Genomic DNA, 17549 nt, shown 5'->3' with positions numbered 1-17549 from the left:
ATCAACAAATTTGATACGTAAAGCATCTTTGATTGCATCCCTCCACTTCAATATCCGACCCTCAATGACTTGCTCCAGGCGTAGATTACTCATCTCTTTGATAGAAGCATAGAACATAACAGACAGTTTTAACAATACTCAGATTCATCCATTAACTATCCTTGGGTTCATCTTACTGTTGTAGAAACATCACCGTAGACATTAATTATGTTGTTTACAACCGGAAATAGAGCCAATGGGAAACTATGTTTGTTGCACTTAAAAATGTAAAACATCAAATAAGATATGTGATCTAAATATGATCGATCTAACCCTATTCTTTTTTATACAATTGTAATTCAAATTCAAGTTATTTTTAATGAATATCTGTTAGGATATTATTATGAGATATATTATATATTACTGTATATCTTTTAAGCATATTTTTAAGAATATATTATATATCTTTTTATTTCTATGTGACTACTGCTGCATAAATATTATGTATATTCTTAGATAAATCAATAAGATTAAAACGTATTAATCTATTTTGTCAATATCATACTTGTATGAAACAAAAATAGATATTGATTATTTGTGACTATTTGTGAAAGGATAATGATATTGAATGACAAAACACATTATTATATAAACCTATTGAAAATGGAAAAGTTGTTTACATTGCGATTTTGCCTGTACTTGAAATCACTGTCTTGGAGGTGGAAGTTTAGGTCTACCACTACCACCTCCAGTTTTCGTTGGACATGAAACTTGGGGTGTTTCGACTTGATTCATCATTTAGAGACTCTCCAATTAAAGCAGATCAATTGATTTCCACAAATTTAGATTCATTTGCAACCATTTAACAACATCATTTATGAAGCTCAAAATTATTCTCATCTAATTTTAGATCAATCTGATGCAAAACTCAAATTTATAATTGAACCATCATTAATATAAAATACAAAATTTGATATCTTAGTTTTGGCATTTTTTTATAAATATGATACTTGTGTAATTTTTGGTTTAATATGGTACTGATAAAAGTTATTTATTTTGGTACCTGAAAATAACAATATTAATTTTGTAGTGTTTAATTTTAGTTTGAGTTGATTTGATAAAAAATTATAATTAATTAATAAAATTAGCGACTAAATGTCATCAAATCAACCCTAGAACCTAAATTAAATCACATCAATTAAATCATACTTGACAAATTAAACATATAAAACTATTTATTCTTGTTAGGATTTGGTAACCGCTAGCCCAAATAATCCAATAGGTTCCAGATCTTCGACCAGGATAGACCCGATCCAGAAGAAGAATATTCGCCGTAAAGATAGTTCTCTGGGGACCCTGCAAAGATAGTTCGCTGGGGACCCCGTTGAGATGCTGATGTTTGTAAAGATAACTCGCATGGAGAGCTTGTGAGGGACCCCGCTAGGGTGCTCGCAAAGATAGCTCGCATAAGCCAAGAATAGGGTTACAAGCTATATCCACCAAAGAGATCATGACCCTTACAAGGGATCCCCACTTGTGACTAGCGGGTATGGGGCTCGCTGGAGGTATCAGTCTCAAGATTAGGAAGGACCAGTTGGCGCAAGATTTTGGCCTTCATCATTCGGCCTCTGTACCCCAGTAGAGAACCCAACTCGGCGCTGGCCGAATCGCGCCCTAGGTTACGCCCAATTGGTCAGTCATATAGACCATGCGAAATAATTGGGCCACCAGCAGACCCATGAAAGACGCCATATGGTCCATCAGCAAGACCAAAATCACGCCCAACTCAAGTAGGTGTAGGATAAGTAAAGGTATGAGCAACCCTATGTGGCGGCTGCTGATAGCCAAAATCTTGTGGCCATCTCCCCCACGAGGCGCCTCCAAGATCGTGCTCCGGAACAGGCACCATACGTAACCCAGGGCCACCAGAACTAGCGGATCGGCCATAAACGTCACCGTGCAGCCCTTGGCCATCACCAGCAGAGAAAAATCGCGCCGTGGTTGAAGCGTTCAGACCACCATAGTCGTGATTGAATTGATAGAAACATCACTGTGCCAAGTGACCGTATCTGCCGCAAATTTGACATTGTGTTCGAGGATGAAACTCGCGACCACTGCGCGACCCTGCCATGGAACGCGTACCACGCAAATTTGAGTCAGCCGCCGCTGCAACCAAAGGAGCTTCAACCATGTGAGCAAGCATCGGAACATCATGCGCCGCTCTCGTCTGTCGATTTTCAAATTCCAATAGAATGTCAACTAATTTCTAGAAAGGCAATGTCTTCGACAAAAATGAGGCCAACGTGAGCACCGCGTCAAAGTTAGTGGAGAGGCCAGCTAGGAGAACCTCCACCTTTTCAGCCTCCGAAACAGCAGAACCAGAAGCCACAAGTAACGCACAAATATCTTAAATTTTGGCAATGTATTCTTTTACAGTTAAATCACCTTTCTTGATAGAATGTAGGTCATGGCGAGCACGAGACACCTTCACACCGGTGGAAGCTGCAAAAAGATGATTCGCAGTGCTCCAGATATCGCAAGTAGATTTAGCAGTGATAAAATAGGATAACAAAGACGTACTAATCGTAGAGAGGAGCCTAGAGGTCAACAACTTATCTTGTTGAGTAAATAAAGATGCATCTGGATTCGGAGTAAGACTGCCATCAGAAGACGACACAAATCTAGGCGGAGCAGGTAACGTGCCCTCCAGAAACCCTTGCAACTCATATCCTTCTATAATGAGTCGAACATGATGCTGCCATTGAACAAAGTTTCCCTCATCTAGTTTCACTGTATCATGACGAGGAAACGATTGAACCAGTCGTGCACTGGAAAAAGATGAACTGGTAGGATCAACAGCAGTAGAATCTGTGGAATGAGCCATGAATCCAGGAACTAGGCGACTGATACCATGTTAGGTACCACACTATTACAAGAATAGATTTTAGAGAGAATTTTTTCTGAGAAATTGCTTAGTATTATTATCTACTTTAATCAATACACTGTCAATGTTTTTATACTTCAATATGAGTAACTGCTCCTAACCAACTATACCAGACTAATCAACTGAATGATAACAAACTAGCAAATCTTATGTTAACAATCTCTATTCTTCTAACATTGTCTATTTATGCTTTTGAAATGTTGACTTGTACTGCTATTTCCAACCCTTTTTTCCTTCAGCCCTTAAATTTCCCTCCTTGTACCGCCCAAAGCAGCCCTCTTGTGTGCCATCCATGGTAATGTGTCGCCATTTTAAAAGTATACATTTCGATAACACAAACACTTGCATACTTAACCCTATTTTCATAAAACATGGACAAAAATCATACACCCATAAATAATTTAAAGCATTCAAGGTTGATCTTTTAGGAATTAGGAATTAAGACTAAATGAACAATATATATTTTAATTATCTCTACATTATATATTTTTAAAATAATATATTAAAATTTATCAATTTCCGTAAATTTTATAATTTTTTTGAATGTTTTGTAATATTTTTGAAAATTTGATAAATTTTATTTATATATTTCAAAATTTTTATTTATAATTTTTCTTTTAGAATTAAAATCAAATTTACACCATGTATAAATGTTGAAGGTTGAATTTGTTGAATTTAAAAAACAAATAGAACTAAATAAACAAAATGGGTGAATGCTGAAGACTAGATTTGTTATTATTCCAATATTTCATTTGGTGATCAAAGGTATTTTAATAGTAGAATGACTATAAATTGCAATCGATCTAGTGACTAAAATAATAATAATTTTTTTTTTGTGACCAATACAAAAATACCTTAAAATTTGGGTGACTGTAAGGAAAGTTTACCCAAAATAAAACATTTTAAGCTTTTACAAATTCGGACGATTTCTACAGGCGTGATTGTTCGTTGACTTACAGGTCGAGAGTTGTCGAGCGATTGAAGTTTTTCAGCTACGAGACCACCTTAAGCAAATATGTCAATAAATAAATAATCCAACTCCATCCAATCAGAGACTTCAAACTCTTACCGCCCACCTCTTATTACATCTCTTGCGTTCCTCCTGTATATGTTTTTTTTCTTTTTTATTGCAGAAATCTGGTTGAATTCAAGAATTGTTACTTTGTTTTGGCCGTTCAAATCAAGGTTCTACATCTGGGTAAACATGGAGGGTTATTCATCAGATGGATCTACTTCATTTTTTGGCTCAAACATACCCAGCGAACCACAACTTCCACAACAGACTAACTCTTTGGGCGTAGTAGATGGATGGCTGGAGCTGCTTGGCAGAGACAATGGGTTAGTACAGGACAACATCGACTTCTCTGCTATAGACGATGGACCAACGGTTCGGTCTCTGCTAGACCAACACCATCAATTCAATCAAGGAGAAACATCCGAAGCTTCATATCAAACAGTATCAGAAGGTGGGACTCGATCTAAACTCACTCCAGCTCAAAGAAAAGAAAACAAAAGACAAAGTGATTACAAGTATAGGCAAAAGCGCAAGGTATAAGATAATCTAATTGTTTTTCTCTCTCTCTAGAATATAGCCTCTAATGGAATTAGTTATAATCAAAATTTTTACTTTAAATGCCCTTTTTAACCCATCATATTGATATGATTGTATTTTAACTAGAATGGTCAAGTGGTGACCAAATTATGTAAATTGATTTCTTAGATTTGTATTTGGTATCAACATTCTGCGGTGTAGGTAACAGCAGATGAACAGATTGGGGAGATTAAACGCTTGAAAGAGGAAATTCAACGGTTCAACGTTGAGAATGGAGAGTTGAAAGCACAACTTGGATTGCTACTCCTTAATGCGCAATTCCAAGCAGCAGCTCAACAGAGACAGGATGGTTACATTACCCAGTCAACCGGCAAGCAGCTTCACCCTCAATATGTTACTGTCCATGGAACAAACTCTGAAGCTGTTGACAAGGTATGGCATATTAATTGTTCTACATGTTTGAAAAATCTAATGCATGAACTGGAATTTATGTTTGGATTTCGATACCTTGGATTAAACCATATTAAGTTTCTCATAAAGATTCAAATTCTGGAATACTGATTTGTTTTCCCTCACAATTCATTGTCTCGGCTCTGCAATTTGGAGATGAATGAGATACCAAATCTGCAGGGAACAGTTCCTGTAAATGTAGTTGATTGTAATGACGGTATAGCAAAAAATCAGACGAGTTCTGAAGTTGAAACATGCAGTAATAATGAAGCAGCCATAACTGACATTCTTATGAAACTTGAAGCTGATGACGAGAGCAGAGTGAAGTTCTCTGACTTCACTGGCTTACATGGTGAGCGCATACAAGTAGGAAAATATAGTTTCCCACCAGCCCTACATCCGATTGTGAACAACATTATCAAAGTCTACGGTGATGTTTCAGCAACAAGTAAGATGAGCCCAAGTATTGCCGAGACCGTTTATATCGTGTTCTGTGCTTCTGTCAAAGAGATGAGCAATCTACGGCTGGAGCACGTCACCGAGGATCTCATATTGAAGTGGAGGGATGCAATCAAAGATGCTTTACGCATCAATTTCAAGGTGGATTTCGCCCTGGAACATTTGAAGAAAGTTGCTTGTGCATACATCGGTTTAATGGAACGTCAAAAGCTGGATAGTGCGGGTTTGAGGATATCCAAGTTAGAGGCTGAGTTGAGTACTGCGAAAGAGGAGCATGCAAAGATATGTGAGCAGTCCAAGGTGTTTATAGATGCTGCAGAAGAGTTCAACGATAAGCCTGTCAGCTCTGGTATGTTCAAAAGACCTGGCCAGATCAACGTTGAGCTAGAGCTAACAAATGAACCGGATTCGAGTACCCTAATACTTTGATTGGAGTAGCTATCAAGTCCAATCGAGTTTTTCTTGTTAATATAAATTTTGTTCATTTTTGTTTGAAACTAAAATTTGAGTTTAAATAATTGAATGAGAATTATGCTCATTTTAATAAGGTAAATTGACCTCAAACATTAAAAGTGAAAGTTGATAGAGCTAGACCGAGCTTGACCAAGCTTCTAAACTCTTCTACAGCATCCATAAACACCTTGGACCGTTCACATATCTTAGTATGCTCTTCTTTCCCAGGATTCAACTCAGACTCAATTGGATATCCTCAAAGCCATATTATCCAGCTTTCGACACTCCACTTCAATATCCGCAAGCAATTTTCTTCAAATGTTCTACGGTGAAATCCACCTTGAAATTGATGCCTACAGCATCCTTTGTTGCATCCCTCCACTTCAATATCCGACACTCAGTGAAGCATAGAACGTGATATAGATCGCTTCGAAAATACTTGGGTTCATCTTACTTGTTGCTGAAACACCTCCATAGAAATCAATGATGTCGTTTACATTGGATGTAGAGACGGAAACTACCGTCAACTACCACATCGGCCTTTTATAGTAGGTAGAAAATGTGTGAATAAAAACAGAGGAAGAAATTCATATGTTACGAAGAATCAGATTTTGGTTTTCTTACAGTTTTCCTTGCGATAACACCCAAGTTAGTCGTACGCTTTGTATCTTTTGGTTGTTTTGTGTTTTTCTTGTTCACATTGTAAAAGTCAACAATCCCGTGAGTAGAAGTCGCACGGAAAAGTGCAACCGCTTCTTTAGTTACAATAACCATAAATATAAATAAATGGGTAAATTTTATTATGCTTCTTTAGTATCTTATAGAGGTGGCAAGGGCCGGGCTAGGTTCGGGTCAGGTCAAGTAAAAATTTAGATTCGTTTGTTAGGTCTAGGTTTGGCATGAAAATGAGTCTAAAAATTTGTCCAAATTCAGCTCGGATAAAAATGTTAAAACTTGAACCCAATCCTGCCCACCCATATTAATTTTTTATATTATTTTATTTTTACATAAATTTTAAATATATATAATATATCAAAAATATTAAAAATATTAAAATAAATATTTCTGAACAAATTGAAAATAAATTTTAAAAAATATATATACTTAAATAATACTAAGATAGATGCAACTTAATAAAAAAATTCTTTAAAATAATAACAAAATTAATAATAAAACAAGTGTTATAAATATCCAAACAATAACAACAAAATAGTAGTAATATAATAGTGAAATGGTAACAAAATATGGAGAAAACAACAAAATATCATTAAAATAACAAAAAAAGATTTTTTTTGGCATTTAGTGAATTCGGGCCAGGCTCGGGCAAAAAATGTCTTTACCCAAGGCCGGGCCCATTTTTAAAATGGACCTTATTTTTTTTGTCCAAGTCCATTTTTTGAGCTTATATTTTTGCCCAAACCCTTTCATTTTTCAAGCGGGCCTTAGGGCTGGGTGACCCAACCCATGAGCAGGTCTAATATCTTAGGGCTTTTTTTTTATCAGTTTCAAAATAGCCACCCAACCGGTTTGTTTTCTTTTATCTATTTTTGTTACATATTTAACAGAAAGGTGAGATGACGGTTCAAATATTAATATAATAACAAATTTAGTGTACAATTTTTATATATTATGTCAATTTAGTCAGAAATTAAAATAATTAACTATTAACATTTACATATTATCTTAATTTGATCCTAATTCTAAAAAGTTAAAAAGAAATTATAAATATACATAAATATTTAAAATATATAATAAATTTAAAATATATAAATAATAAAGTCAAGATCAAGAAAAAAAACTTGGAGAAGAAGTATGAACAAAGTCGAATTCCAAGTTTTTATAGATTTCTTCATCAAGTTCTCTTTTGTAGATTTTAAAATAAAGAGCAAATCTTATAAAATATGATATTTGACTTTATTCATACTTTCTCTCAAGTTTGCTTTTTAGATCTTGATTTTATTTGATATATATTTTAAATTTATTATAATTTTGAAAATAGATATGTGTGATCAAATTGAAATAATTTATAATGTTGAGGGTTATTTTTAAAAGTTGTGATCAAATTGGCATAAAATGAAAAAATTTAAGGTTAATTTTATTATTATATTACCTTTTGAACTGTCATCTCACCCTTCTATCAAACACTTAAATAAAAATAAAAAAAATAAAAACTTGATTAGTTGGGTCACCCTCATATCACCCTTCTATCAATTTTGGAAAATTAGAGTAAATTAATTTTAGGAAAATGATTTCAATGATTTTCTAAAATATTGGTATTTTCAATATTTGGATTATTTAGCTGTTTGGTAAATATTGTTAGAATAGTGAAACAAATACAATAATAATAATGCATTTAATTAACATATTTTTATTAATTATTTTAATTAATTTGGACATAAATTTTAATTAATTTCACACTTAGTTAGTTATTTTCTTTGTCGATACAGTTATTATCTAATGTGTCAATAAATAAGTAGATATGTGATTTGCACAATAAATTTGACACAAGAATTCGAATTGACGTGCGAAACAAATATTTTAAAATTATTTTATTATTATCTCTTTTTATTTTAGGATTTTATATAATGTATAATTACCGGGCAGCACATGACAACCAACCCTTATACTTACTAGCAGGGTCGGAGTCAAAGAGGTTGGTTGATAAAGTTCCCATCCTCCTAAATTTAATATTATGATAAAATTATATTTTAACTCTTAAAAGAAACTTTTTAAAAATTATAAAAATATAAAATATCAAAATATTAAAATTTTATTTATACCATTATAAAAACATATAATTTAATTCCGATCTCCTTTAAAAAAATTTTGACTTTTATCTTATTATTAGTATTAAATATATAGTTATAGTAAGCAGGGGAGGCAGGAGCACAACAACCCTTCCTTTATATTCACTTGCGCTATTTTTATTTCATTTTATTTGAATACAATTTATCCCTTTCTTTTATTATCGTTCTTCAATTTTTTATTTAGTTTTTATTAAATCTATTCTTGTGTTGGGTCGAGTCGAGTCAGGATAAGATTTTAAATTCGACTAATAAGACTAACCCGACACAATCCAAAAAATAGATTTAGATTTTCTTTCTCAAACTTGGCCCAAAATAAAGTTATTAAGCTTAGGCCTCACCCATATTATTTTTAAAAATATTTTATTATATGAAACAAATTTTAAAATATATAATATATCAAATTTGAATTTTTTTTTTTTTGCACCGGGACATTTTCAACAAATATTAAACATCACTCTAATAAAAATAAAGGATAAGCATTTTTAAAAAAAAAAAAAAGAAGAAAAGAAATGAAGTAAAAAAAACATATTAATATAAGAGCACAAGACAAAGAAGCAAAATTGTGAGGTAAATTAGACCTTTCATTTCATCATATAAATGCAGCCTGGCATAGACAAAAATTCATACTTAGAAACCAGAACCAACTTGAAATCGCACATGCATGTAAGCATATTGGATATGAAGTTTGGTGTAATATCCTAATTTTGCTCCGCCCAACACAAATAAATAAACTTAAATAAATAAAAAAATTCAAAACAAAAATAAACAAAAATTCTATTAGCAGTCCAAGTTACAAGCCCAATAATAAAGTCAATTTACAAAACCCTAACCTAATACCCAATAATCCAAAGCCCACAACCTAAATTTTTTCAAAAAAAAAAAAACCCCCTAGATCCCTTGTGCGCTGCTACTCCTGGCCACGTCAGTGAATGCACTGCCCAAGACCTGACGCCTCCTTTGCCACCATTGCACCAAAATGGCAAAGGCGTGGCTCTCTCCCCACTGTAGACCTTGCACCATCTCCTGCAAAACAGAAAAAACAAAAGAGCAGAAACAAAAAAGAAAAAGAAAAAGGAAATATTATAATTAAAATGGCTATAAAGGCCAAACTATTGTAAGATTCAAACATAGAGTGAAATACAAAAAACTAAGATTTTGAAATAATAGAGAGTAAAAAAGAACAAAAGCTAGTCGTTTTTTTTATTTACTTTTTTTTCACGCATATATAAAAAATAATAAAATAAATAATGCGAAGGGTTTTTACCTTTGTCGCCACCGTCGATATCCCCTCTGTCTCAAAAGGACGTCGAATCCTTGGGGATTTGCTGAAAGGCTGCGTCGGAGGAAGACCAAAAATCGAAAGGTCCCTTTGGTATTTTCGAATCTTGACCAGATTTTTAGGGATTTCAACCCTAGATCTTGGTTCTCTTTGAGACGGAGATGAAAAAAGGTTTTTTTGACAACTTCGGCCACCGGAGGTGACGGTCACTGTCACCGTTGTCGATGACCAGTGGCCACAGCGGGGCGACGATAGCCTTATGGCCGGACCCAGGGACTTGTTTCTGTAACAACCCGTTTTTAGTTAAATCGGAACAGTGGTTTCGGGACCAAAAATTTGAATTCAGAAAAATTTGTTATTATTATATGGTCTACAGTATGATAGAAATACTGTATAAAAATTTCATTAAGAAATTTTACCATTTACATACCTAATTTAATGTAAATGACTAAATTGCATTAAGGGCAAAAGTTGAGTTCTAATCGCTAAAGGTATTAAATAGCTATAGAATTTGAAATTAGAGGTCCTTATATAGTAAATAGACCATTAAAGTGCTTAGTGGTTAAGCATGAGTAGTCATCACTGGAAATTGAATAAATTATTAAGGGTAATTTTAGAAATCATCAACTAAAGTTATAATAAATAAAATAAAACAATCTATTATTATCATCTACCACCAAAAAAAAGGAAGAAGAGAAAACCTAACCATAGAAGCTTGAGATATTAGGAAGCTTATTTTGCTCAATTAGGTATGTATTGTTGTCCCGTTTTTAATGATTTCTATGTTTCTGATATCGTAGTAGCTTAATTTAGCTAGCTCGGGGATTAATTTGCAAAATTGTTAAAGTATTATGATAGAAAATGAAAGGTTGTTGTTAGATAAATAACTTTTGTAAAGAGAATTTTGATGAAATTATCAATGAGGGATTAAATTGAAAAAGATGATAAATTTATGGTTAAATTGTGAAATTGTGAATTATGTGGGCTGTTATTAATATGTAAAAAAATTGACTAGGCTTGAGTAAGGATTAAATTGCATAAAAGTCAATTTTCGAGCCTAGGGACTAATTTGCAATGAATTAAAAGTATAGGGAAAAATAGTAATTTCCCAAAATATGTGTTGGACTAAATTGAATATGAATTATATTGAATTGAGTTAAACTCATTTGTATAGATCCGGTTAGACCTAGTACGGAGTTAGATCGAGGCAAAGGAAAAATATCAGATTAGTCACCTTCGTATCTACGTACATTTATCGAGGTAAGTTCGTATAATTAAATTGAGTATGTATATGTATTAATTGAATTATATGTATGTGAATTGTATACTTACCATGTATAAATACCGATCGCATATCCGATGATTATCGAGTCCCATTTGAACCTTATGAAATTCGTAAGATAGAAATGACATGTCATTAGGGTTACCGATTTGGTTGGGGTCCTGCATGTGTTGCGGACACACCACAGCTCTTATGAGCTTTGTGATACCCAGCTCGCATGAGCTTCCCGATACCCAGCTCGCACGAGCTTCCCGTTATTCAACTCCCATGAGCTTCCTGTTATTCAGCTCAGATGAGCTTCCCATTTACTGCTCTTATAAGCATACATGTACATGAATTGATAGATTACAGTTCAGTACACTTTGTGTGTACTACTCGTGTATCCAACGATATTTTAAATGGTTCAATGGGCACAGTTCTATTACGAGATTTTATGAGTTCGATATGAACTATTATTGGTATTAATATGAAAAACATGAAATGTGATTATTTCATGAATTCAACCATGTGTGTTGGATCTTATAAGTGATTTTCATGGCTAATATGTTGGTGATCATGTATTTAGGCTTTTGGCCAAATTGATTGAGATATGCTATGTTTACTTACCATATTTTATGGAAATATGGTAAGTTAAATTTTGTATTATATGAACTTACCAAGCTAAAATGCTTACTCTGTGTTATTTTTCATGTTTTATAGTAATTCAGCGTACGAGTTAGAAGCTGGTCGGAGCTATTTCACACTATCCATCGGTCCTTTTAGTATTTTCAGTAAATTAATTTTGGTTATAATGACATGTATAGGTTATTTTGACAAATGTTGGCATATAAATGTTTTATGGAAACTAGTTACTTGAATGACTTGTGTTTGGTATATTTTGATGCATATATATATATAAGTGACTTTATCATGTTTGATGTGTGAGTGATATGGTAGAATGAAAGAAAGTAAAATGTGGTTTGAATATGCATACATGAATTTGGTCATTTAGGTAAATTGAGATGCTTGTTGACATGTCTTTAAGTTGTCAATTGAGGTGCCTAAGGGCATATTAGTTGTATGTGGTAATATTTCATGTTTAAGAATTGATTTTGGATTATGTTGAATGCCTTGTTATGGCTTGTTGATATGCAAAGTGCTGTGTTTAGGTTGATGTCAATTTGGGTGAGAAATGTGGCTTGGAAAATGACCTATTTTCGTCCATATGGGTAGAGACACGGGCATGTGTCTCAACCGTTTGTCCCCTGTATCTTTTAATTGCGCAAGTTAGTATTCTCACACGGCCTAGCACACGGGCGTGTGGCTTGGCTGTGTGACCCAAGTCAGAGAGTTACACGAGTACAGACACGGGCTGGACACGGCCGTGTATCCCTATTTCGAATGCCTACATGGCCTGAGACATGGGCGTGTCTCTTGATTGTGTGAGTCATACGGCTGTGTGTCCCCTACAACTTTAAAAATTTTTAATGTTTTCGAAAAATTCTTTGAGTATCTGATCTAGTCTCGACTTGTTATTAACGTGTATTTTGGGCCCCAAGGGCTCGTATAAGGGACAATATGTATGATTTTGATTGATTTTTGACATGAATGTTATACGATATGAAATATCTATTTATTTGATTTGTAAACTCTGGTAATGCTCAGTAACCCTGTTCTGACGATGAATACATGTTAGGGGTGTTACATTTATAGAGAAAAAAAAACGAAAGAAGAGGTTTTTTTTTTAAACACAGGAGAAGTGATATTTTTTCAACAAATTTTGGCTTATGGGGGCCTTGGTGTGACTTCGTTTTGGATTGGCATTAGAAGCTCCAAAACAGCGTCGTTTTGAAGCCTGACTGCTGACCCGATCTAGATCCCTTAGGATCCGCATGTTTTCGTGACAAGGGTCTAATTGCTGACCTAGTCCTTCCGCTTTTTAAATGTTTTTCAACACAGTCCTATTTCTGGTCTTTTTTCTTTTTCTTTTTAAATTATACCACTCAATTTTGGATTTTTTTATTTTGGCCGTTTGGACCTTGGTCTCTCCAGAAAATGGTGTGTGTAATGAGGTTGGGAATAATTTCCCATTTGGTCCCTGTTCCTTTTCGCATTTTATATTTAGTCCTTTATTTTGCTTTATTTATTCATTTGTTTATTTGATATAATTCATCATTTAAATTTCATCTAAATTTCAATTTAATCAATCATTTATTTAACTTCACACTTTTAATTACTGTTTTAAAAAAATATTTTGGCACTTAAAATTTAAGTTGTTTGTATCTTTTTTATTTTTATTTATATATTTTTAGGTGGTTATTACATATTTTTATTTATTTATTTATTTTGGTATTATGATAATGATATGACTATTGCTATTAGTATTATGAATTAATATCTTATTTATTATTATGGTTGCATTATTATTATGGTATTTATTTATTTATTATTTATCCTTTTAATATAGATGTTTTACCCACATGATTATTTTATGTTATTTAGCTATCACTATATCATGTGTCATGTTAAATATATTTGTCCATTTTCATGCTATGCGCAAATAAATTAAATGCACATCACTTTAAATGTTATTTTCGTTTTTACTCGATGCATAAAAAAGGAAACTTAAAAAAAAAAAAATGAGGCAATGTTCTTTGTTTAGGGATTCAAGAAATAGTGCCCTAACTTACGGGGTACGACTTTCTCCTTGAACCAAGATAAATGAGCATTGTTTTTAAATTCAAGACATATAAGATTTAAGTAATGATCAAATGGTGATTATTCTTGTTTTCGAAGATTTGAAGCATCGTGTTCTAACTTACGGGGCATGATATTTTCTTCTCGATTAATTTGAAATAAGACCTTTTTTGTGAAAATTAATTTAGTTAATCGATATTTTAATTAAAAAAACATCATGCAAAAAGCGATCGCATTTTAAATTTTCTTTTAAATTTTAAATTTTCGATATCAAAACATCAAGTAACCAACTAGGTACCAATTTTGAGGGTTATGAGGGTGCTAATCCTTCCTCATACGTAATCGACTCCTGAAACCATATTCTTGGATTTTGTAGGCTAAAAATTATCATTTTAGTAAAATCTAATCTTTTATTAAGATGATTAAATTTTGAGGTGACCTGATTACACCTAATAAAAAGGATAGGTGGCGACTCCATTTTCGTTTTTAAAATAAAAATCGATTTAAAAAAGGTTTCAGGTAACGTTAAATTAGCCGCTGCAAACTGCTACTAAAACTACAAAAAAGAAAAAGAAAAATAAAAAGAACACTCATAATTTCTGAAAAACACTCAGCAAATCTTTAAATTAATTAGCAACTACCATTTAAACCATCTACCACTTAATCAAGCAGATCAACCACTAACCAAACAAACTGTAATTTATAAAGTCCAATCTAACAGCCAAAACTTTAAATCCGATTTTCTTTTATCATAATTTCTGACAAATCACTCAACAAATCCATAAATTAATTACCGTTACTCATCTGCTTAAATGTCAATCTAAAGCTACAATTAGTATCAAAGACGAAGAGAAAATCAAAGAAAATACAAAAAAAGAAGTATAGAATAAAAGAAAATATAACCTAAAAATAGTTGCTGATGAAATGAAGAAGCACTTGGACTTCAATCAGTCCAATAAAAGAGTGGAGCCAGCGAATGATGCGAAGGTTAAGAAAACTTGAAGGGTGCCTAGCGTATGATGAAAGTGAAAGTGAAAGTGAAGGTGAAAGTGAGAAATTAGGGATTTAGTTTTAGAAATTGTTTTTGTTTGAAAGAAGGAACATTGTTTGGAGTATTGGACAGAGGGAAAAACAAAGAGGAAGCCTTATTTTCAAACAAGTAACATGGTTTTCCAATTTCAAAGCCCAATCCAATAAATGCTTAATTTGCTAAAAATATGATTTATAAGTACGGTTGGGGTTAGATTGGGCCTGGGTTGAAAAAACCTTACTCGAAGCTTGACTCATTTAGAAAACAGGCCTCAATTTTTTATCCAATCCCATTTTTCAGGCTTATATTTTTGTCCAAATCCTCCCACATTTCAAGCGAGTCTGGTCGAGCAGCCCGACCCTTGAACAGGTTTGTTTTTTATCTAGGCTAATTTTTTATCTAGTCTTTGCAACTATGAGACTCGAAACCATATCTAAAATTTTTCATTCTTGTATTTATTATTTTTTTGGGTAAAGAAATAGACACTATAGTCTCATAAAATCATACTGGCATAAAATCAAAAAAGATTCGTTGATTGGGTGTTGTGTGGTGTCTAGTTGGCAGAACCAATATGGTTGATTGCTATATTCAGTTTACTAAGGAATACATTGACGTGTTCAATTGAGTGGTTGGTTGGACCCGTCAAAGAAAATAACAATCGGGTTTAAATGACTTGCGCGGTTGAGGCCATTTATCTGAGTTGGGCCCTTCTGGTTCGCGAGGCTATTGAAAAGTTAAATCATGGATATGTGTTTCATGGTTGTTCGTTTGGTAAGGGTTAATCATCGGACGTTCTCATATTTATTTTATACACGGAAGGTTTGGTGGCCTAAGGCGTCCTCGATCACTATAATTAACTTATCGATTGTAGGAGAAAATTCTTTGCCAAGAACTAGTTTAAAGTCAAAGCTTGAAGCTAGAGCGTCGTCACATCAGTTTATTTAATTTTAATTTTGTTTTAGTTTATTTTACTCCAATTTCAATTTGTTTCTATTACTTTTATTTTTAATCGGATTTAATCTTCCCTTTTATTTTAGTATAGGTTGACACACGTTGTGGGCACGACAATTGCTTGACTGCGTAACATGGTTAAACCAAAAGTCAAATTTCGATACCTCAACACTATGGGATCAACCCTGCCACTTATACTATTTAGGTGTAGGAATATTATTTTTGGTAGATTTGACATCCATCAAATTTTGGCATCGTTCCAAAGGATTGCTACTAACTAATTTTGTGTTTTCCTTTTTACGGGCCTAGACGTACAGATTGCTTAAGCACAATCTAGATGTAGAGCATAAGAGGTAAATGCATCTTCATGGAAAGTACACTTACAACATGTTTGGTTGGGGGGACTAGGAATGGTTTACATCCTAATTTGGTAGGCCTATCACCAAACTAATGTTTGGTTGACTGTAATGGCCTATTACGACTTGTGCTGAATAGGGCTCTATTCTGGGAAAAGGCTACATAGTCATTCCTTTCCCTTACTGTTAAATAGGTATTCAACTCGGTGGAATAGGAAGATTTTTTCCCATTTTCAATTTTTTTCCTCACCTTTACCCGGAGGATAAAAACCATGTAATTGGAACCATCATCGTTCTTCCTCGGTCTCATTGGTAACTTCCTTTCATTTCCAATTCTACTAAGGATATTGGTACTCTTTTTTAAATGCTTCCCTTTTTTTTTCCTTTGGTTGTAGAGGAAACCTACGTCAGTCAATTGAAGCTATCATCCTTCGCTCTTTTTTTCTTTTTCTTTTCCTAAGTTTATATTATCTTGAAGCTACCAGTTCCTCCTAAATTTGAAAAAAAGGGTAAGTTTTTTACTGATATGTTTTCTAAACCCAAAAATTAGGGCCTCGAATTGCATATTCAACTATGTTTCCTATGTTTAGTGCAGGCAGTGAAAGATCCTAATTCTTCAATTCTTTTGTTATACATTTAAAGATTTTTATACAGAATTTTATATTATGATTTGTAGCATGTAAACTATTGTAATATAACCCCTAGGCTTGAGAGTTAACTACATTGGATTGAGGGAGCACAAGTTTGCTTTCTTTGTATCTTAATTGTATTTTATTTGTTATTAGTCAATTTTCAAATAGGTACCTAGTTTCAGTTAACTTATGATTGTCGAAACCATTTTTTTATTTGAAAATAGAAATCGACTTTTAAGGATAAAAATGGGAGTCACCACTGATCTTTTATTGGGGTGTGATCGGATCACCTTGAAAATAATTTTAGGTCTACGAATTTTGAGAAAATAGGTTCGGGAGTCGGTTACGCACGAGGAAGGGTTAACACCCTCGCAACGCCCAAAAATTGGTACCAAATTGATTGCTTAATGTCTTAGTGTTGAAAATTTGAAAAGATTTTAAAATACGATCCTTTGAAAAGAAAACTTGAATAATCGAATTGGATGATAAGACATACCCATTTCAAAGAAATAAATTGTCACACTCAGTAAGTTAGAGTGCAACAGTCCAATCTTCGAAATTAAGTTTGTCTTTTTAAAATTTAAAATTCATGCATTTTGAGAAGGATATTTGGTTATTTGGGTCAAATGAGAAATCAGAATCCAGTAAGTTAGGGTTCAATTTCTCGAAATTCCTAAACACCGAATATTACCTTTATTT

The 17549-nt window shown here is 33.2% G+C and overlaps 1 protein-coding gene across 2 annotated transcripts; it reads left to right on the top strand.

The window, feature by feature from the left end:
- The first annotated feature begins 2764 nt into the window (after nt 1-2764).
- On the top strand, nt 2765-5937 carry LOC105766361 (uncharacterized). Of its 2 annotated transcripts, none has more exons than XM_052629981.1 (4): nt 2765-2897; nt 4109-4472; nt 4677-4907; nt 5082-5937. In XM_052629981.1, exons 2-4 carry the CDS (start codon nt 4128-4130, stop codon nt 5811-5813), a joined length of 1308 nt encoding a protein of 435 aa, XP_052485941.1. In that variant the 5' UTR covers nt 2765-2897; nt 4109-4127; the 3' UTR covers nt 5814-5937. The 2 variants fall into 2 exon arrangements, with proteins under 2 accessions (XP_052485941.1, XP_012441244.1); XM_012585790.2 differs by having other exon boundaries at nt 4057-4472.
- The last annotated feature ends 11612 nt before the right edge of the window (nt 5938-17549 follow it).

The sequence above is a fragment of the Gossypium raimondii genome, chromosome 5 (assembly GCF_025698545.1).
Source record: "Gossypium raimondii isolate GPD5lz chromosome 5, ASM2569854v1, whole genome shotgun sequence".
NCBI classification, from domain to species: domain Eukaryota; kingdom Viridiplantae; phylum Streptophyta; class Magnoliopsida; order Malvales; family Malvaceae; genus Gossypium; species Gossypium raimondii.
The sequence above is the reverse complement of the archived record's forward strand: the minus strand, read 5'-3'. Positions and strand labels throughout refer to the sequence as shown.

What these genes read in the sequence shown, in the direction of transcription:
- LOC105766361 (XM_012585790.2), top strand. An exon ending in AGTATAGGCAAAAGCGCAAG is followed by an intron (nt 4,473 to 4,676) that starts GTATAAGATAAT and finishes TCTGCGGTGTAG; the next exon opens with GTAACAGCAGATGAACAGAT. An exon ending in ACTCTGAAGCTGTTGACAAG is followed by an intron (nt 4,908 to 5,081) that starts GTATGGCATATT and finishes TGCAATTTGGAG; the next exon opens with ATGAATGAGATACCAAATCT.